General features: G+C 39.3%; 1 protein-coding gene across 1 annotated transcript; it reads left to right on the top strand.

Moving 5' to 3' along the window:
- Positions 1 to 2,537: 2,537 nt before the first annotated feature.
- Positions 2,538 to 21,268, top strand: MED17 (mediator complex subunit 17). Its single transcript, XM_006871200.1, has 12 exons — positions 2,538 to 2,821; positions 6,067 to 6,233; positions 8,138 to 8,357; positions 10,155 to 10,291; positions 10,383 to 10,467; positions 10,781 to 10,933; positions 12,154 to 12,284; positions 13,323 to 13,507; positions 13,884 to 14,021; positions 18,765 to 18,882; positions 19,409 to 19,568; positions 20,835 to 21,268. Exons 1-12 carry the CDS (start codon positions 2,572 to 2,574, stop codon positions 21,044 to 21,046), a joined length of 1,956 nt encoding a protein of 651 aa, XP_006871262.1. The 5' UTR covers positions 2,538 to 2,571; the 3' UTR covers positions 21,047 to 21,268.
- Positions 21,269 to 23,391: the final 2,123 nt, after the last annotated feature.

Here is a 23,391-nt window from a genome sequence, read left to right as displayed (position 1 = left end):
TAAACAGCAACAACAACACAACCCATGGGCTGGACCTTCGCCACCCCTGCTATAGGATAAGGTAGAATTGCTCCAGAGGGTTTCTGAGCCTGTAAATTTTCAGGAAAGCAAACTGCCTCATCCTTCCCCTATGAAGTGGCTGGTGGAGTAGAACCACTCATCCTTTGGTTAATAGCCAGTGTTTAACCTAGAGCACCTCCAGGGATCCTTTACCAAGTTGTTGTTGTTGTTAAGTGCTGTCGAGTTGGTTCTGACACATACTGACTCTGTATAGGGTTTCTGTGGAGTGGCTAGTGGGATTGAACCACCAACCTTATGGTTAGCAGTCCAGTTCTTATCCGATAGCACCACACCAAGACTCCATTAAGTCATTAGAGAAATATAAATTAAAATTGCAACTTAAAAATTAAACTTAAAAAAAGACTGACAATACCCAGTGCTGGTGAGAGTGTAGCATACCTTGAATTTTCATATATTGCTGGTGGGAATGCAAAATGGTACACCACTCATGAAAACGATTTAGCAGTTTCTTTAAAAATTAAAAACATACTCTATGACCCAGCAGTGTCACTCCTAGATATTTAGAAAAGTAAATACATACAAAAACATATGATGAACGTTCATGGCAACATTGCCTGGGAAAGGTACCAGCTACTCCATTGATATTTTGTTGTTGCATCCTGCAATAATGATGATACACAAGTAGATGCATGGATAGACATGCAGGCTGAACAAATGTGGGAGAGACAATGGGACTATACTGACAAATATATTTAGGTTCGACAGGATATTCGTACATGGTTATTTACCTTTGCTGCAAATATATTCATGAATGTGGTGGAGCCCACAGGCAGCAAACTTAAGAAAATTTCTTAGACGTAACCAAACACCTACAGTAACCACGGGTTCTTAAAATCTCATTAGCGGTCATCTAAGATGGAGCTCTGGTAGCGTAGTGGTTACAAATTGGGCTGCGAACCTTAAGGTCCGCAGTACGAAACTACCAGCTGTTCCGCGGGAGACAGCCTCGGAAACCCTGTACAGGGTCACTATGAGTCGGAACCGACTCCACAGCACGTAACAACAACAAAGGTGCAACTAACTATTGATCTCTCCCTGTCATGAGGAAAGAAGGGTGAAGAAAATAAAGCAGGCACGGAAATGTGAAGAATAATGGAGCACAGAACACCAGTCACCACGACTCTGTGACCAGAAAACTACATGGGACCTGGCTACCATTACTAACTGCTCTGAAAGGAGTCCCTTAGAAGGTCTTGGACAGAGTGGGAGAAAAATGTGAAACAAACTCAAAATCCTAAAAGAGACCAGATATTTTGGTCAGCTAGACTGGAACCTGAGACTTTAGTCATTCTTCAAGTCTGGAAATGAACTGATCTCTATGGTCCATGTTTCAGCCAAATAATTGTTAAGTGGCATCGAGTTGATTCTGACTCACAGAAACCTTGTATAGGGTTTTCGAAGAGTTGCGCTGACCTTGAACCGCAGACCTTGCGGTTCAAACCAACGTTGCAGTCCAGTGCTTTATCCTGTAGCGCCACATCAGGACTCATAAAAGGGGGACGAGAACACTAGGTGAGGTACGCACACCTTAGAATATTTAACCATTTGAAATTAGTAGAGAAGCATTTTTACACAACGACAAAGTTCAGAAGGGTTGTTGTTGTTAAATGCCATCGAGTGGGTTCCGACCCAAAGCGACCCTGTATAAGATTTCCGAGGCTGTAAATCTTTATGGGAGAAGAAAGCCTCATCTTTCTCCCGCGGAACGGCTGGTAGTTTCAAACTGCTGAAACTGAGGTTAGCAGCCCGATTCGTAACCACTACAACCACTACGCTACCAGAGCTCCTTGTTGTGTTGTTGTTGTTAAGTGTTGTCGAGTCGGTTCCGACCCATAGCGACCATGTACAGGGTTTCCGAGGGTGTAAATCTTTACGGGAGTAGAAAGCCTCATCTTTCTCCCGCGGAGCGGCTGGTAGTTTCGAACCGCTGACCTTAAGGTTCGCAGCCCGATTCGTAACCACTACGCTACCAGAGCTCCTTAGGAAAGGAGAAATGAAAACAGGAAACACAGGGAGGAAGTAGGATGTTACATGATGTTTAATTGTGGGGTCTGCAATGAAACAAAATGTGTATAATTGTTTGAATGAAAAACTTTATATGCCCTGCAAACCTTCACCCAATTTACAATAAAAAGTTAAAAAAAATTTTTTTTTGCTGTTGTTCAATGTTGTAAACACTTATAAAGTCGTGAAGTACTTATAAAATGTTATAACAAGAGAATCCCTGCAATCATCCAGTTCAACCGATGAAGACGCTGTATGGCAAGAGTTTTATCTTTACACCAGGAAGTTCATCCCGACCTCCAATAGGACTTTTCCGCGCCTGCCCAGTTTCATTCGTGACTCCGTGAGCTGGATACTGCAGTGCATACTGGGAAAGCCCCTGAGCGCTCCGCTTTGTTTCCCCAAGCCGCTCGACTTCCTGGTTCCAGGTTCCAGGCTCCCACCTCCGTTTTTTGCCTCACACGGGGCCCGTCGCACACCGCCAACATGTCAGGGGTGCGAGCTGTGCGGATCAGCATTGAATCGGCCTGCGAGAAGCAGGTCCAGGAGGTGGGCCTGGATGGCACTGAGACTTATCTGCAGCCGCTGTCCATGTCGCAGAACCTGGCGCGTCTGGCCCAGCGAATCGACTTCAGCCAGGGTTCCGGCTCCGAGGAGGAGGAGGCGGCGGGGGCTGAGGGCGACGCGCAAGACTGGGCAGGCGCTGGGTCCAGTGCGGACCAGGACGACGAGGAAGGTAGGACCCGTGTTTCCGCCGAGCCGGGTCTGGGGGGGTCCCAGTTCCCTCTGGTAGTTTCACTCCGGGCGACATGCAGTGAGTGGGAGTGCTTTTAATGTAACACCCATGTGGACTCATCATTCTGTGCATTAGCGGCCTTTTTTTTTTTAAACAGATGCACAATTTAAGGCATTGCTTGGCTTTTACTACTCATCCTATAGGGGTCTTCTTAGGTGTAGTGTTGACACTGCCACTGGAGGAGTATTTAAATAAATACAGTAAAACCTGTGAACGCTGGAAGAACTCAAATATTTACCGCTGGTGTGGATAAGCACCGGACTGCTAACCACAAAGTCGACAGTTTAAACCTACCAGCCGCTCTTGGAAACCCTATTCAGGATCACTATGAGTCGGGTCCGACTTGATGGCACTTAACCAACAATTGTAGAATGATAGGAAAATAGTAACTCTGCACCCTGTCAAGACAGAAAACTTGCAAGAACCCTTCGAGTTCAAGCATACACAGGTTTCGCTGTATCCAAGTGTTTTCTTATGCAGGGATTGCAACGTAACGTTCCGTATTACTGAGCTCTGTAAAGTCAGCGCACCCTGGCAATGACTAGCTGTGTGATCTTGGGCAAGCTGCTTTGCTTCCTTGTGCAATGACAATAATCCGTAGCCCCTGCTGAAAATGAGAAGAGGTCTGTGTTGATTGAAGTACTGAATGAGGTCTAAAAGATAATAAGCAGGGGTCAGGCCATGCAAGCCTGGTAGGCCAGGATGCTTTGGCAATGGTAAGGACCAAGGAAAACTTTAGGCGACTCTTAAGTAGCAACAAATGAATCCGTTTTAAAAAAGATTACTTTGAATGCTATCTAGTAAATGCAGTAAATGTGGAAAATAAAGATGGTAGAAGAGAGGCTAGTTAGGGGATGTTGTAGACTTCTAGAAACAGAGTGGTTTTTGGATCTCATTATTCTCAGTAATTAAAAAAAAATTCACAATTTTTGGTTTAGTTATGCAGTAGGCCCTGTGTAAGTGGACATTTAAAGAAACCTAGCTAGTGGTGTTAGGACAGAAGGGGTCCAGTTGGGGAGAAAAGGGTGTCTACTACTGCAGATCTCATGAAAATTAATTTCCACAGGGATGAAAGTACCAAGTGAAGAAAATAAAACCATGTTGAAAGAACTATAGAAAGAAAAATATTACCATTTTGGGAGTAGTAGAGATCTTAAGCAAGGTAGGAAACACAAGTTAAAAAGGAACAAGTAGCTATATTAATTACATATATATATTTTTTTTAATCAAGGAAAAAGATAGTATAAGCAAAGTAAAAAGATAATTGGCAGATTGGGAAAAGTATTTGCAACACATTTGGCATACAACTGATTAATATCCCTAATATTCAAAGAGTTTCTTTAAACTGGAAAGAAAAAGACAAATCAACAAATAGGTAAAGAATATTAACAGTTTATAGAAAAGAGACTTCAGATGCCAATAAATATAAGAAAATATGCTGTCTCACTAATGCAAAAAAAAAAAAAAACAACCTCCAAAAAACATTGATTACTATTTTCATGCACAAAGTTAACGTAAATTTAAAACTGTTGATATCCAGCATTGGGAATGTGAACTGGAAGGGCCTTTTTTAGAAGACAGTTTAGCAGTTCAGTACTCCTTGTGTGGATAAGCACTGGACTGGGAACCACAAGGTTGGCAGTTCACCATCTACTTCTCGGAAACCCTATACAGGGTCTTTATGAGTCAGAAATAACTCAACTGCACTTAACAACATGTATTCAGAATTATTAAAATGTGCATATCCTTTGATCCATTTATCACAGCTAAGAATTTAACGTTAAAAAAAAAAAACCCAGGTTGTATATATATGTACACAGATAATGTAGTCAAAATGTTTACTGTAGCATTGATGGAAACAATTTACATGTCCATTAGCTGGGAATGGTTAAACTTATTTTGCATGCATATGCCAGAATATTATGTTGATGTTAGGTGTCCTCTAGTTGTTCCTCCTGGATACTCTTGTTGGAGTGTCTGGCTGGGTCACAATTTCATACGTCTTTTAAAAAATGAAGAAGGTTATATATGCTTAGGTGAAAGTGTCTCAAAGGTATATCAGTAAGTAGGGAGAGGGGAAAACAAATGATAGGAAAATGAGAGCCTATATATGTAAATGAGGGCACTGGTGATTTTGTGGTAAGATTCTCACCTTCCATGCCTGAGACCCAGGTCCATTGCCTGGCCAATGCATCTGATACAAAGCTTTCAGTGGAGGCTTATGTGTTGCTCTGATGGTGAACAGGTTTCAGCAGAACTTCCAGAGTAGAATAGACTAGAAGGAAAGGTCTGGCAATCTACTTCTGAAAATCAGTCAGTGAAAACTGAATCACCACTGCCTGATTCCCAGCTGATCATGGGCATGGCTCAGGACTGAGCTGCATTTTATCTGTTGTGCATGGGATGGGCTCTTCATGAGTTTGGGGCCCTACATGATGGCAACAACATGTAGATGCAGAGAAAAACGTTTGCATGTACATCCGGAGTGTTAATGCAGATTACTTCTCTGGTCAGGAGAGGGCAAGAACTCCCACTTTTGATTCTATAGCTGTGAATCATTTGAACTCTCTGACAGTGAGAATGTCTTTAATACAAGAATTGTTTTTAAAAAGAAAAAGGATTAAAATGTGGAGCATGGTGGCTCCATACAATAAGCACTGGACTTCAAACAACAATGTCTGTGGTTCGGGCCCAATCTGTGGGAGAAAATTGAGGCTTTCTGCTCCTGCGAAGATTTAACACTGCGGAAACTCTATACAGGGTTGCTATGAGTCAGAACTAACTCCACAGCATTTAACAGCAAGCACAATAAGATAGCATTAACTGTGGTTAACATCTGAATTAGGACATTATAAGTGATACTTGTTTTAATACTTGTCTCTATTTTGGAAATTCTTTACATTGCTTATTCATGTTTAAGAGTGTGTGTGTGTGTGATTTATAAAGCTTGCAAATATTCTTAAAAGTTTTGAGTGCTTGTGTTTAATGATAACCTGTGGAAATTTGATAGTGCATTTGTTTTGTTCTCGTAGGGAATGCTAACTTAAATGAAGGGAAGGGGATCAAAGAAGAGGGAGCTCTTTGAAATAAAATTTGTTATTTCTCATTTTAGTACTTTTGAAGCTGTAAATGAGCATTCCATCTTCAATTCTGTTTAACTAATGCATATGTATTTCTTGTTTTAGGCTTGGTCAAATTTCAGCCTTCCCTTTGGCCATGGGACTCAGTGAGGAACAATCTGAGAAGTGCCCTGACAGAGATGTGTGTTCTCTATGATGTTCTCAGTATTGTTAGGGATAAAAAATTTATGACTCTTGATCCTGTTTCTCAGGATGCGCTTCCTCCAAAACAGGTATGAGAAAACTTGTGGGCTTTAATCCAAGAACGCTGTCATTTTATTAAGTCCCAGGAACATTTTTCTAGGCTGTATGTTTTTCTCTTCTTGCAAAAGGAAGTATAGATGAGGTTTGAAAGACTAATGGTCTAAAACAGGCATTAAACGGTATCTCCTTATGTGTTACATAGTATTTGTTATATTCCAGTGACCCTTAGAAAAGTTCCACTTCATTCATAATGTAATACTTTATTAATTCTATTTAAAAAAAGAATGCTTTTATTAATCAAGAGACAAGACAGTTATACTCTACCCCCCACACCCTTTCGGTAAGTCTAGCTACTCTACTGCAACTACTCTTCGCTTCACCCACTTACTCCACATTCTAGCAATGAGGACACACAGTCTGTGAATTCAGTCTTGTTTGAACCCGTCTGAAACTAGCCCAATGTGCTAGAAAACCACTGAGGTCGGTTTCAGTATTACTTTTCCTCCTGTTATGGCCATCCAGACCACTGCTTAGATCTCATGGGAAAGGGAACTGGAGGGTATAATGTTATAACTCTGTAGGTCTTGGTTTTAGTAATTTAGTGATGCTGTAACAGACATACCACAAGTTAAAGGCTTTAACAAACACATTTATTCTCTCATAGTTAGGATGTTAGAAGTCCAAATTCAATGTGCTAGCTCTAGGAGAAGGCTTTTTTTTCCTGTCTGCCTGGGGATGGGTCTTTGTCTCCTTTCAGCATATGTAGGCCCAGCATTCCTTGGAGAGATCCCTGGGTTGTGCATCAGTCTTTCCCTGGATCTAGGAGCTTCACAGTGTAGGGACCCAGGGTCAAAGGATACTGTACTCCCTGCTGTTCCTTCTAGATGTAGTAGGTCTTCCCTTTCTCTGCTCACTTCTCTTTCCTTTGATCTGTGTAAGATACTTATATCTTATGTTGTAGGCATATTCCTGGGAAACTCCCTTACATGGGACCAGGGTTGTAGTGGAATTAGGGGTATGTAGCCTACTCTTAACCCCCTTACTTGAATTATCACATCAGATTATATCATGGGGACTCATCATTGAACTTCCATATTACGTCATTACGTATCTGCAAAACCTCTGAGAATCATGACCCAGCCAAGTTGACACATATTTTGGGGGCATGCAGTTCAATCTATGACAGTCCCCAAATTGTAACAAGGTCGATTTGAACCATAGGTGGAGGCTCAAATCCACCAGGCACTCCTTGGGAATTCTATACAGGGTCACTATGAGTCGGAACTGACTTTACAGCACATAACAACAGTATTTGCTTCACTTTAAATACTTCTATATCTGGATTGAGTGTTGTATATGTAATCTCGTTGCCTTCTTGCCTGCCTGGTTTCTGCTGAGAAATCAGAACTTTAGTCTTATTGGTTCTCCTTTGTAGGCAAATTTTTGTTTTCCACAAGCTTCTCTCAGGATTCTTTTCATGTCTTGATTTTGGAAAGTTTGGTTATGATATGTGTTGGTGATTTTCTTTTGGGATCTGTCCTATCTGAGGTTCATTCATCTTGTATGCTTACCTTCTCTTCTCTCATGATGTTAAGTTAAGGAAGCTTTCTTTCAACAGCTCTTTGTATTATGTCATCCTGAGATGCACCAGGGGCGACCGACAGGTGAGCAACACAGGTGGGAGGATAACACTGGCCTTGGAAACACAATGGCCCCAACTTCCATCTTAACACCGATTTCACATAGTAACCTGGTCTTTGGAATTCAACCGTGTCAATAAGTAAAGAGGGGTTATATATTATTATGTGTACTCTCCTCCTCATCCCCTCTTTCTAGTTTCTTTAGTTTGTAAATCGTCTCCTTAGTATTTTTTTATTTAAAATATGTAATTTAAAAACAATACAGAGCTTGACTTTTGGATTGTTTTTGATAGAATCCGCAGACGTTACAGTTGATATCTAAGAAGAAGTCACTTGCTGGAGCAGCACAGATCCTACTGAAAGGAGCAGAAAGATTGACTAAATCAGTTACTGAAAATCAAGAAAATAAGCTTCAAAGAGACTTCAACTCTGAGCTTCTGAGATTAAGGCAACACTGGAAACTCAGAAAAGTAGGCGATAAAATTCTTGGAGACCTGAGCTACAGAAGTGCAGGTATGAATAATGGTTGAAAAAAAAAGCATCTGTGTTTTTCTTGTACTGTTTGGAATGGTGTTTGGAATGGTGCGTCGTCTCTCACTTCTCAGACACTACATTTGGAAATTTTAATTTCTATACATTAAAATTTTAATTTCTATACATTATACGAAGGAGCTAAAACCACTCTTACCATAACCTTATGATGCTGTTAGGTGCCTTTGAGTTGGTTTCAACTCATAGTGACCCCACGTGACAGAGTACAGTGGTTTCAGGGGCTTCTCCTCACTGTAATCTCTACTGCAGTAGATCTTCCACCTAGCTGTCCAACTTTTGTTAGCAGCCAAGTGTGCCACCAGGACTCCTTAATGCCATGATAAATGGTTTAGATACAGTTTTAAAAAACCTTTCAGTGGGTACATTTACCAAAGAATTTAAGAGCATGTGTATACTAACACACTCTGAACACAATTGCCATTTTAGTCAGAAATGAGGTAGGACTAGATTCCTCGAATGGTTTTACCCATAGTAACTCTTAAAACATGAAAATCCAGGAGAAAAGGTGTGTTTCTATTTTCCTTCTACTTCGCTTGCTAAACTGTTTTCAAGTCCTAGATGACGAGAGACTGGTGAAAACACTTTGCCTTCCTTCTTCTCTTTCAACCAAGGCTTGCAATACTGATGTACATAATATATATTTTATTGGATTGTACCAAAGAAAGTTTGACCTCAAATTCACATCTTTTGATATAAATCCTTTGTTCTTGATCTATGTAATAGAAGGTTTCTCAAGATGATGAAGGTAAAGCCTCATAAGATCAGAAGAGCTTTAAGTTACAAGTTTGTAGCATTTGAATTTCTGGGAGTAGGCAGATGTGCTGAGCAAACCCTCTGCAACAAGCTCATGGGAGACCAGGTAAAACAGCGACAGATGGTGACTCAGGAACCCTGAGCTTCAGAGAACAGGACAGAGATGGCTGACTGCCGACTGGGAGAGGAGGCTGAGCAGGTTAGGTCAGATAGCCAGCTGCCTCAGCATTGATGCTGATGGGGAAATTTTGAATTCTGATGGTGAAATCCCATTTCAAAACAATTAAAGATGTTTAAACCATTTTTATATTTTAATAGGTGGTCTGTAGAAACAGTGCTTTCTAGTTGTGAGCACTGTAAATTCTTTATAACAAATAGTTACATAAAAATACTTTCTTAGTTCCTGTCAGTGGAAATGTCATTCAGGATTATAAAGGAATTCACTTACATGTTTCTAATTGCAAGGTCTTAAAAATCTTTCCTTGTTATACAAAGACAATTATATTTAACCACACTAAGAGCAACTTACTTAACTACACAAATACACGAAAATCTAGAAACTAGCTAAAAAGTATGTGCTTATTATCCTTTTATCTTTCTTTTGCTAAATTCAAAACACTTAACTGCAGTTTTTCTACAGAGGCTACATTCCAGAGGTATTCAGTCTCCATGTTTAAGTGTGAGGAGGCATTTTACAGTAGATCCTTTTGTCATATCCCATTTTAGAAAAACCGTTTGGACGGCCATCATTTTATAATGATGCCATTAGACTAAGAAGTGGGTGTTTTTGTTGTTGTTATTTTTAAGGTAAATAACTTTTCCTCCTTCCTTCTTCCCTTTGCTTACCAGCCTTCTTTGCCCATCTATGCCAAATCTCTCTAACACATACACGCACACCATTTTATGATTCAGCAATGTGGTCATGAAGTATTATTATTATGTACTTAAAATGTAGGTTAAATAAATGTATTAATTTTTTTTTTTTTAATTCTACTACTCTATTAGGATCTCTCTTTCCCCATCATGGTACATTTGAAGTAATAAAGAATACAGATATTGATCTGGATAAGAAAATACCAGAAGATTACTGTCCCCTTGATGTACAAATTCCTAGTGATTTGGAGGGATCTGCATATATAAAGGTATATGTCAAAGTATGTCTCAAATAACTTATTGTTAATAGTCCAGGAATTCGCTGACATTTTTCCTTTTCATGTTCATATGGTCACATAGGTTTCCATTCAGAAACAGGCTCCAGATCTCGGTGACCTTGGCACAGTTAACCTCTTCAAACGACCTTTGCCCAAGTCCAAACCAGGTCTGAACTTACATTTGGAAATATACTAGTGATAATATAGACAAGAGAAACAGGTGTTTAGAGTAAGAACAATTAGAAATGTACTCTTGTATAATCTTCTATAACTGTTAAGTTAATGAACTATTTGTGAGTAACTAAGTAATGGTTTTTAAAGAGTAAACTTAATCAGTTTTCTATATAAATGAAATGAAGAAATGTATATACTTTAATAAAATGTTTTCTGAACTCTTTTATCTATTCAAATAACCTTGCAAACCAGCTAATAATACTATATTTAGATAATTGAGATAAACGTTTATTTCCTATTTTTCAGGTTCTCCACATTGGCAGACAAAATTAGAAGCAGCGCAAAATGTTCTCTTGTGTAAAGAAATTTTTGCACAGCTATCTCGGGAAGCTGTTCAAATTAAATCACAAATCCCTCACATTGTAGTGAAAAACCAAATTATCTCTCAGCCCTTTCCAAGTAAGAGAGACCAACCCTTTTAACATTTTAAAATAGAGTTTTGTAACTTTAGGAATAGAACAAAGGGGGTAGCTATTTGAGTGTGCTCCGGGAACAATGATAGCAAAAGTAGCTATAAAGCATGAACATAACTACACTGCTAATTGTGTTCTGTGTCTTAAATAATGTAAGTCTTGGATTTTACAATAGTGTGTGTTAAAAATTTGTAGTAGCATTTACTGGTAGCATAGTGGTTACAAATCAGGCTGCTAACCTCAGGGTCATCAGTTCGAAACTACCAGTTCTGCAGGAGAAAGATGAGGCTTTCTGCTCCCGTAAAGATTTACAGCCTCAGAAACCTTGTTCAGGGTTGCTATGAGTCGGTACCGACTCCACGGCACATAACAACAACAACAAATTGCTTTAAAGTGTCCATACTAATGCCACTGGTGGGAGATTTTTCAGAGATGTGTTTTTTTATTTTTTTTTTTTTTTACCCTTATTGAGTAAATGAGATCTCAGAAAGAAAGAAACAAAGAAAACAAAAGTTTAGTTTATTAAAATGTCCTTAACATTCCTAAGGAGTCCTGGTATGGCACCATAGGATAAAGCACTAGACCTCAAGATTGGTTTGAACCACAGTTCAAACTCATCAGCTGCTCCATGGAAATGCTCCGGGTTGCTGAGTCAGAACCGACTCGACAGCACTTAACAACAACAGCCATTCCTAAGTTGGTAGAAATTGAATTGTATACTATTGTTATAAAGTAGTTGGACTTAACTTTGAACATCAGTTTGTAGTTAACGTACTTTCTCATGTAAGTTCTGAGGACTATCTTTTTAGATCTTATCAAAAGAATGAGTTCTAGAAGTGAAAAATTCCATTTTTATAGTAGCAGGGGAAAGTATTTATCTTCTAGTCATTAAGAACAGATACCAATTCTGTATTTTAATTTTTTAAAAGCTGGAAGAAACAAATGAATTTATAGCTTCTGTTCAAGGTAAACAGTCATGTTGTAGGTCAACAGAATTTAAATTGTTAAAATACTTGCTTGTTTATTATATTCATGATTAGTCATATTGGTTTACCAATGTTAATCACAAGAGCTGATCTTCAAATTTAGAATGTGTCTTTTGATAATGGGCTATTGGTTATACTTTTATGAGAGTAAACAGTTTGTTCATTTCCATATTTTAGAATATTTTAAATTTGTCCTTTTTTTTTTTTTTTTTAATAATAGACTTGCAGTTATCTATTTCTTTGTGCCACTCCTCAAATGATAAGAAATCCCAAAAATCTGCTACTGAGAAGCAAAGTCCAGAGGACCATCTTTATGTTCTAGAACATAATTTGCATCTACTGATTCGAGAGGTAATGAAATAAATATTTTTCTTTTCATTGTGTTAAGCATTTTCCGGACAGTGAGGATGTACAGCGGTCCCTCGATTGAGTCTCCATTACTCACATAGTAACAGTAGTCACTGGCTATTTGTGATAGGGAAGATCATTGGTTTGTGCTGGGGCATATAGAGATAATCAGAATACTATCCCTAGTCTTTGTAGTAGAAATAGATATGAGAAGTTCATGTTATAGGGTGCAGAAGATGGGGTGATTCTAATTGAGGGATCAGGGAAAGTGTCTTGACAGTGTCTGACCGAGACAGTTGAGTTGAGGTACCTTTAGGTTATTCTGTTTCCAGAATGCTGATTCACAGCTTAAGCTCATTTCAAAAGAATTTCCTGAGAAACTTAAGTGTTGTTAAATGCTGTCGAGTTCTGATTCATAGTGATCCTGTGTAGGGTTTATGAGGAGTGGCTGGTGGGTTTGAACCACTAACCTTTGTGTTCATGGTCTAGGGCTTACCCTACAGTGCCATACCAGGACTCAGCTTCATGCACCTTGCCCCAAATTCTAGTTTAGCAGGTGATGCTGTTGAGCCCATTCCACTCTTAACAACCCTGTGACTGGTGGGTTTGAACTGCCAGCCTTTTGGTTAGCACTCTAGTGCTTATCGTACAGTGCCACACCATAACTCCAAAAGACTGTGATGATATCTGTACCTCTAAAGTGCTGCTCAGTTGGTTCTGATGAACAAAGCACCTAATCTAGGGTACTGTGGAAGAACTCCTTACTGATTGCTTGTGTTCTCTTGACGAGAATTATTGAAATTGAATCGGTTTCATGTTTTAAAACTTCTAAAATAATGATTAGAACGTGATATGCATACTTCCATACAAACATGAATGACCTCGTAGATTAGCTCTTACCTGTATTCAGGATTGCCGCCAGATGAGATTCGAGCACACTGCTTTCACCTTTCTAAATTGTGAGCCCTCCTTGGATTGAATATTGCATAGTATTTCCTATGGTGAATTTTGGCCATTTAAAATGGCTTTTTGTTGTTACAGTTTCATAAACAGACCTTGAGTTCCATCATGATGCCTCATCCAGCAAGTGCACCTTTTGGCCACAAGAGAATGAGACTTTCAGGGCCTCATGCTTTTGATAAAAATGAAATTAATTCGTTGCAGTCAAGTGAAGGACTTCTGGAAAAAATCATTAAACAAGCAAAGCATATTTTTCTGAGGAGCAGGTACGGGTGAACACAATTACTATTTTTCATTGAAATTGCTTTCCTTTTCCCTTTATTAATTATTTCATATATTTTCTGGATGCTCTCATATTTTTTTGCAAGACATTCATCTTGCAAATTTCAGTTGATGGTAAAATTCAGTATTCCCTGAAGTAAATAAGGACCATAGAAATAAGTACCTTCAGAACCATTATGCATCTCAGAGTGGCAGCTTTTAAGGCTTCGTTTTCTTCTAGCTATACAAAGAATTCTTTAAAGTCTTCGCTTATCAAATGATGGGAAAACTCATTTAAGTTTTAAATATTTTATAAAATTGATAAATTATTTAAATCTTATTCTATGTGATGGTTTACATTGTTTTATTTTCTTTTAAAAGAACTGCTGCAACCATCGACAGCTTAGCAAGTCGCATTGAGGACCCTCAGATCCAGGCCCACTGGTCAAATATTAATGATGTTTATGAGTCTAGTGTGAAAGTTTTAATCACTTCACAAGGCTATGAACAAATATGCAAGTAAGTATTAGAAATCTGAGTTAAACATTTAGCATGTAAAGTTATTGTTGTGTTTTGATGATTGCTGAGTGATTAAGCTTTTTTGTTATTGTTTGTAGGATGGCATAGCATTTCAGCAAACTGTATCAATGGTAGAATACTTGGATAGCTCTGTGGATAAGTATTCGGCTGTTAACTGCAAGGTTGGTAGGTCAAAATCCTTAGGAGAAAGACGAGACTGTCTGCTCCCATAAATGTTTATAGTCTCGGAAACCTCACCAGCAGTTCTACTCAGTCCTGTCAGTTCACTCTGAGTCAGAATTGAATTGACTTGTTGGTAGTGTGTTTGATTTCTTTTTCCAGACTATTTGTAAGAATGAGAGGTAAGAATATCTAACATAGTTTCTATCCGATAAATGCCGGATATTTGAGATATAGCAGCATTGGGCAGAAAGTTCCTAATTTCCTTAGATTCAGGGCTGCTTCAGTTCTTGCTAGAGGCTAAGACAAAACTAGTCTATTTGAAGTGAGTAGGTCCATTTACTATAGAGCCTGTGTTCTCAATATGGTGCCAAAAACAGCCTAAGCTTTGTAGCTGTTCCCTGGTCTGGTGTTGACCATAAAGCTTATCGAGTTCATGAATGTGCTCTTATAACTTACTGACACTTGTCTTTGAAAAGGGTGAAATATCCCTTGTCCCTAGCTTTCACAGAGATGGCAGTTTTGGTTTTCTATATTTGCATTCACAGATCACAAGTTAATATAAATTGGGTTGTTAGGTACCTTCTAGTTGGTTCCAGTTCATAGTGACACTATATGGAGTTTCGAAAGCTGTAAATTTTTGCAGGAGCAATAAGCCTCATATTTCTCCTTTGGAGTGGTTGGTGGACTAAAACCAGCGACTTTGTGGTTTGCAGTCCAGTGTTTATTCTACTGAGCCATTGCACTCCCTGTAAATTGGGTTGTTGTTGTTAAGTACTTTTGAGTCTGTTCCAAATCATAGCAACCCTCTATAGGGTTTCTTAGGAGCAGCTAGTGAGGTTGAACTGCCGACCTTGCAGTTCAGACCGACTTAACAGTCCCACACGTTAACTCACAGCGCCACACCAGGACTTTGTAAATTGGGTTGTTGTCAAGTACCGTGGAGTCGGTTCCGACTCATACTGATCCTGCACAGGGTTTCCGAGGCTGTAAATCTATATGGGCAGAAAAGGATACTTTGGCCTCCATTTTAGCCTTTCTGAAATTTAAGAGATGACGATGTAGTTGAATCCCTTTCCCTAAGTCAATTGGAGTGAGCATACACAAACACATATCAGGATCTCTGAGTAGTTTTTATTTTTCAAACATCATTTACTTTATTTCAGACTGACCTAACCAGGCATGGTGGTCTCTCCAGTGAGCAAAACACACAAAATTACCTCCCTTAGGTAAAGTAGGCATAAGGTACATTTATAGTTTATTTTTTAATGTGGAGATTTAAATTTGTTAGTTTTTAAATGAAAAGTGATAGAGGAGGGTTGTAAAAACAAACAAACAATTCAAATGGAAGATAAAATAGTATACAATGGGGAAAAAAAGTGTTTAAGCTTCCCAAAAAACCTGGGAATGAATGAAGTTGAATCAATTGGATTTTTCTACCTCAGTACCTAAAGAAAAGATAAAACAATGGGAATGTGTTGGAGGTGGGGAAGTGAAGGCTGGCTTGTAAATATAGGTGGAATACGTTTATAAACACTCATGCTAGGTAGTGGGAACATAGAGTTTTATGTTACACAATTCTTAAATTTTCATGTGTTTGAAATTTTTTATAACAAACATTAGAAAAGGAGAGAGAGAGCGAAAAAAGGAAAATGGGGAAAGAAAATCAGCATTAAATTGTTCACTTGTAGAAATAAGATGAAACATCTATGGCATTTTGTCACAGGACCTAGTGTAATGATAATTTTCACCTTGACAGAAACAGGTGGAGAGAGGAAGGTAGTATGTTCTTTTCCTTATCTTTTATAGCTAGGGTTGTTATTTTTGTAAAGTGCCTTTGAGTCAGTTCTGACTCATAGTGACCCAGTATAGGGTTTCCAAGGAGCAACTGGTGAGTTTACACCCCCAGCTTTGTGGTTAGCAGTCAGGTGCTGATCCAACAGTACCAGGCCAGGATTCCATAGTTAGGGTTAGCTGGTGCTGTTTAGAGGGGTTTAGTCATCTCTCACAACTTCATCCCTTAGTTCCTCTATTCACAAGCAACCATTTAAAACTGTTTCTTATGCATTCTTCTAGGAAATTCTAGCATATGAATTCTACATCCGGCCCCTACTAAGCCTTTTTGATAGTTTCTTCCTTGCCTCTTCTTCAATAGTATCATGTTGGTGAATAAGCATTCCTTATCAGCACATATAAGGAGCTCTGGTAGCATAGTGGTTATGAATCGGGCTGCTAACCTCAAGGTTGGCAGTTCGAAACTACCAGCTGTTCTGCGGGAGAAAGATGAGGTGTTCTGCTACTGTAAAGATTTATAGCCTCAGAAACCCTGTGCAGGGTCACTGTGAGTTGCAACCGACTCCACAGTACTTAACAACAACAACATCAACACATATGGAGTCCTGGTGTGGCGCTACGGGTTAATGCGCTGGACTGCAAGGTCAAGCTCACCAGCTGCTCCTCAGAAATGCTATACAGAGTCGCTGTGAGTCACAGTCAACTCAGTGGCACTTAACAACAACAACATCACATATGGAGTTGAGTATGATGCTTTAGGATAAACATTGTACTATAAGATTGGTTTGAATCACAAGGTGGGTGGTTCAAACTCAGCAGCCATTCCTTGAAAATGCTACAGAGGATCCCTGTGAGTCAGAACCAACTCCACGACCCTTAACAACAGCAGTAGTATCAGCACATAGGAACCAAAACCAAATCTACTGCTATTGAGTTGACTGACTGATAGTGACTCTATTGGACAGAGTAGAAGTGTTCCACAGGGTTTCCGAAGTAGTAAAGCAGACGCCTCGTCTTTCCCTCATGGAGTGACTGGTAAGTTTCAACTGCCAAACTTGTAGTTAGCAGCCCAATGTTCAACTTAACACTGAGTCACCAGGGTATCGTCCCAGCACATATGTTGCTGTTAAGTGACATTGAGTCCATTACGACTCATAGTGATCCTGTGTAGGGTTTTCCAAGAGTGGCTGCTAGTTTGAACCAACCTTGTGGTCCAGTGCTTATTCTACAGCGTCATGTATGGTGGTGGTGGATATGTGCTGTGGAGTCGGTTCCAGCTCATAGCAGCCCTTTATAGGGTTTCTCAGGCTATAAATCTTTACAGAAACAGGAAGCTTCATCTTTCTCCATGGAACCTCTGGTATTCTCGAACTGCTGAACTTGAGATTAGCAGCCCAACTCGTAACCACTACGCTACCAGAGCTCCTTAGGACACCACAGACAGGGCTGCTTTGTTATTTTATACAGCTTCATATTGTACATATCAAAACTTTTAGTCATTGTTCTATTGATAATTATTTGGCTTGGATACCAGGAAAGTGATTTTGTAAACATGTAAATATATGTATAGAATAACTAATGACAAGTTATGAGTCAAACGAAAAAAAACATTCCAAATTGTGCTGGATATTACCATATTTCTCTTCAAAGCAGTTAGATCAGCATGCTTCCACCAGTAGTGATGGGAATTCCTAGTCCCGCATACTTGTGTTAAAAAAAAAAAAGAATTTTTTAAAATTTGGATAGATTTATAAGTCTTTTCCTTTAAACCTTTTGAGAGTTTTATTTTTCTAGAATGGAGTATCAAACCTTTAATCAATCAAAATTATATTTTTATGGACAGTTGTCAAAATGCTTTATTCTGTAATGTTTACTGTAAAACAAATTAGGAATGAAGTGCCATCAAATGTAGGAAGAAGTTAATACTCTGTTACTGCATTTGGTCGTTTAGATTATTTAATTTGGAGAATGTTTTGTTTCCTGTACAGTTAATACGTTAAATAATAGCAAGCTGGTCTGGCAATAATGTGATCTGCATGTTATTCATTAGCTATTTTATGAGTGTCTGTTTGATCTAGGTCAAGTTAACAGATTGTACGTATTCTGGATTGCTTGCTATTATTTCAGGAGGTAGAGGTAAAGTATTAACAAAAAGCTTCTCATTCTGCAGGAGAATTTGACCTTCAGTTACTTCTTTAACTCTAGTGTCCTGGTATCCTGACAGGAACAGTGTTACCTAGGATAGCTGTCAGTATTGCTTATGGTTAAATGATCCCACATTGGTAAAATACATCTGGACTGGGAGAAGCTCTCTGTACCTTATAGGGCCATCTTGGGCTATCCTGGATTGAGTGACTTAAAACTGACGTGTGTCTTGGGGGAACCCCAGAAGCCATTCTGTGGAATTGTCACAAGAGCTCTTGGCTCCTTTGTGGAATAAGGTTTCTTATTCAGGGCAGGTCCTGCACCTACCCAATGTGGATCTCATCTCCTTGCAACTAAGCTGTATTGCTGTGTAGACAACTGTGTTCTGCTGTGAGGACTGAGTAGAAGAGAAGCAGCTGATGCTGCCCGGCTGACAAGCTGCGGTTCTTGCCCTGTACCTCTCTGCATAGCCTGGTTGTCAGTGTGGCCTCTGGCAGTGTTGCATGAGTTTGTCTAGTTGACTCTAAGAGGACCCCTGAGGATCATGGGTGTTGGAGTAGAGTTTTAAAACTGTAGTGTTTTCCTTTGATGCATTTCTGATGTTCTGTATTTATGTCTGTCTAGGTCTATTCAGCTGCAGTTGAATATTGGAGTTGAGCAGATCCGAGTTGTACACAGAGATGGAAGAGTGATTACACTGTCTCATCAGGAGCAGGAGCTACAGGATTTCCTTCTATCTCAGGTAAGAGTTGCACACCCAGCTATCTGTTTTGAGCTCCTTCCTCTCATGTTGTGTGTGCTGTTGAGTCTGTTCTACCTCATAAGGACACTGAATAGGGTTTCCAAGGAGCACTTGGTGGGTTTGAACTGCCGACCTTATGGTTAGCATTCCAGTGTTTACCCTACAGTGCCACGCCAGGAACCCTTCCTGTTATAACCATAGTGAGGACAGAGGGTGAACCAGACAGTGGATTTGGAAGGACAAATGGCCGACGTTCAGTACTCTGTGCTCCAGATTCAGTGATCCAGATGGGAGTCCCTTACTGTGACTCGCTGTCTGTGGAGTGGCAGGGAAATGCTAGTTGAGCTTCTGCGGTGGTCTGCTCTCTGCCCCCAGTACTCACCCAGCGGAGGATCCCCCGCACATAAGATAGGGCTGTCTTGCGAGGCAGTGAAAACCCCAAGTTAGTTGACTTTGTCACTATGCCAAGTCACTTCAAGTAAAAATCCCTGCTGGTGGTCAAGTAAAGTGTTCTTTTCCTTCACAGATGTCCCAGCACCAGGTGCATGCAGTTCAGCAGCTGGCCAAGGTTATGGGATGGCAAGTTCTGAGTTTTAGCAACCATGTGGGACTTGGACCGGTGGAGAGCATCGGCAACGCCTCTGCCATAACAGTAGCCTCCCCTAGTGGTGACTATGCCATTTCAGGTACCGTCTGCTTGTCTGAATGAGGAGGGACCAGTGGGAGTGTGTTCCTGACATTCACTGTAATAGTTACTCATCGTTAAGGTGAATTTATCTCTGTAGTAAGTGAGCTGATGTCCTGTTTATGCTGAGCATTTTTCTGATCATACCTGGTATCTGGAGCAAGAGGTTATGACTGCTCTTTTTAACAGTTATAAGAAGTGTTTTGCTTAGCAACGTATTTTCCTACGAGATACACTGAAAATAGCCTCTAGCATTGTTACGTTGCTGTTTAAAGCCTTTATTTGAGTAAATATATTTAGCCTTTTAAAAATGTACTGATGCAGATATGAGAAGAATGATATCTAATCCTAATGATATGAACAGAGAGAGAAGTGTTTTACTAAATACCTGCTAGAACCTCTGCTGGGACAGTGGTTAAAGTACTCAGTTTCTAATTTAAAGCTTGATGTTTTGAGCCTACCAGCCGTTTCATAGGAGAATGATGTGGCAGTCTGTATTTGTAAGGATTTACAGTCTTGGAAACCCTGTGAGCCAGTTCTACAGGGTCGCTGTGAGTCAGAATAGACTTGACGGCAGTGGGATGAGCCAGGCCCTTTAGTAGATAGTTGCACGTGCGTTATCTAGTTTATATGGCAAAATTTTATTTATTTTTTTTTAACAAACTGTTTGAAGCCTGTATTTAGAGGACTTTTGGTTTTAGTGTTATCTTCTCTGGTGATGAAAGATTAGATAGTAATTTTTCCCTACAGGATCACAGTTCATGAATTTACAGTTTGGAAATTGCTGGGTCTTTATTAATAGAAATTTCAAAATACGCTTTTCTGAGTAGTAGTTTAAACTGTATTAAAACTTAAAGTCCTTAATTTAGATTGACCTTTCCTCTGTCCCTCCCAGTCCTAATTCTGAATGGTTAGGTTTTACTGTATGATAGGTATATATTAACTAACTCAAGGAATTACTAAAATATCAAATGAATGCACTTAAAAAAAACACAGGTGTTAATTTCTAGAAAGTATCTAGGACATTTGACATCCTTAAAACCAAAATACAGCTTGCTTTATTTTTATAGTGCAAAAAGGAATTGATAAATAAATTGCATGTTTGCTTAGCATATTAAACAGAAAAGCACCTATAAACAACAATAGGTAAGTGTAGGCAGATAAAGTTTTTGTGTTCGTGTGTTCATGGTAGAATGGCATTGTGGAATTCACCCTTGTTTTCTAATTTGGAAAATGAGTGTCTTAATGTTTTGGTTTTGTTCCACAGTTCGTAATGGCCCTGAAAGTGGCAGCAAGATCCTGGTTCAGTTTCCCCGTAGCCAGTGTAAAGACCTCCCAAAGAGTGACGTTTTACAAGATAACAAGTGGAATCACCTTCGAGGACCGTTCAGAGAAGTTCAGTGGAATCAAATGGAAGGTCGGAACTTTGTTTATAAAATGGAGCTGCTCATGTCTGCACTTAGCCCTTGTCTACTATGAGATTTTTCAGAACAGCTAAGAACGTTGACTTGACATGTTAGCAGCAACTGGAAGCACAAGGAGAGAAATCTTCCAAGGGACTATTGTTTTTAAAAATGACAATAAACAGATATTTATGGGGCATTTTGAATCTTTCACTTTATAAGTGACAAGTGCTTTGAAATACGGAAGTTTATGTACAGTTAACCTGTATGGGGAGATGTAAAATGATACATTTTGTCAGTGTGTGTGCCGTTAGCTTGGATATTTTAATCTTGACATCAAACAAAGTAAGTGGTTAAAATGTCCAAATACTTTCTGAACTCTTGCTTCCAAAATGAAATGTTTGACTGACTGGTCTCATTTTATTTGTGATAAAGGATTGCTTACAAGCATTTTAAAAACCTTTATGACCTGGCTTTCTTACTGGAATTCACTTACACTGAGGCCTTTTCCCAGAAATGTAACTAAGTACATGCACCAGAGCCACAGACACCTGTTCCTTCCAGTTGTCTTTTCTTGTGCATGCCTAGAACTAACCTACACAAGTACTCTGACAGCTTTCCTCTGAAAGCAGAGTTGAGAAATAGGCAGTTGTATCTGTAGCTCTTTCTCACTTAATGTCCCTTTTTGACCTATTCGCGAATTATGAGGTCAGCAGTTTGAATTCCTAGCCACTCTTCGGGAGAAAGTTGAGGCTTTCGGTAAAGATTTACAACCTCAGCAACCCTGTCGCTATCAGTCGGAACTGACTGGAAGGCACACAATCATCACCATCACCTTGAAAGACCCCATGCTCACGTACAGTGCACCTTGGGGTTTTTTTCTCCAGTGCTGCTGCCATTGAAGTATTGTTGTGAAGTGCCGTTGAGTCAGTTCCAACCCATAGCGACCCTGTGTAGGGTTTCCAAAGAACAGCTGGTGAGCTTGAACTGCCAACTTGGCAGTTCAAACAGCTTTGCATTCTGGCGCATTAACCCACAGCACCAATTGAAGTATTATTAGGTCCTGTCTTATTCCATGAGCTCTCTGCTTTTTCAAGGGGAAGTAACGAATGAATTAAAGGTTTTTCATTGCCAAATAATGTTTGTACTTTCTGAAATAGTGCCCCAATCCTAAAAGTATACCTGCGGAATTTCTATTAGTGAGTGGCACATTTAGTCTTATGGGCCTTTTGATACCACTGAAAACCTTATAATATATGGCTATCTTGTAAGTAAGGTTTTCAATTTATAAAATAGTGTTTAATAATTTATAAGGTAATTATGTACAGTCATTTTAAAAAGAAAAATCGTTATTTTTCCCTCCATCTTTAATATTTTTTATTCCTTTAAAAGAAAGCAGAGCCTGTAGGCATTGAAATATCTAACACTTTTGTTAATGCATTCCTCCCTTCTGATCAAGATGCTGCATCTTTCTATCCATGGAAATTAAAGGAGTTGGTGTGCTTCTGCAATTAATTATTTAAAAATCTTAAGTGCTTCAGAAATTATGAACATTTGCCTCGGCTAACTTAACTAGGCTGATCTGTGTAATTCTATTCAGACAAGAAGTCTTTTCTGAGATTTCAAAGACTCATGTACATTCAAACTGTCAACGAAGGACCAGTTTTTGTTTTTTAAAATTTCCATCTACTGCAGATTGATGCTTTGGTAAAATACAAGAAAAATAAATTAATTTGAAAAATGAAATTTGGAAAACAGAACATACAAACACCCTTTTATTTGATTTAATTCATTCGTGACCCGTGGGACACCTAGTCCCCACCTCCATTTCTGCTTCTGCATTACTGTGTTTTAGGTAAAGTTTACACAGAAGATTTATTTCCCGTTCAGCACACACAGATGGTTCCATGGCAGTAGTTGCTCTTTGCTTTTGCACTCGCTCCATTTCGACCCTGCCTTCTCTGTTTCCATCCCTCCAGTTTCCCAGCCTCTCCTTGCTGTTTGTCTAATGTTGTCCAATAAGTTGATTATTTTAAGGAGCATATTCATTAGTGTTATTCTGTATGTTATAGGCCAATCTATTATTTGGGTGAAAGGTGACCTCCAGGAATGGCTTCAGTTCCAGGTTAAATGGTGATTTAAGGTAATAGTCTCCAATTTTGTTTTTTAGATATCCCTCAGTGTAGCTCCATTATTGCCACTTCTTTCTTGGGTTCCCAGTTTTTTGCCATTTTTCCTGCCCCTTCCTTCCTTCTGTATTTTGTTTTGGGGCATATGCTACCCTTTTGGTCTCAGATGGTTGGCCAGGTTTATTTTTATCAAGTGTAAGCATTTCAGAATGTCCTGTATTTTTCACATTTACAAATGTTTTGTATATGGTGAAGACAGTGTGTTTGTGGGTATGGTTTTAACTTTTGCCAA

Source organism: Chrysochloris asiatica, unplaced genomic scaffold (genome assembly GCF_000296735.1).
Source record: "Chrysochloris asiatica unplaced genomic scaffold, ChrAsi1.0 scaffold00163, whole genome shotgun sequence".
NCBI lineage: Eukaryota > Metazoa > Chordata > Mammalia > Afrosoricida > Chrysochloridae > Chrysochloris > Chrysochloris asiatica.
This window is presented reverse-complemented; position numbering and strand designations above follow the sequence as displayed.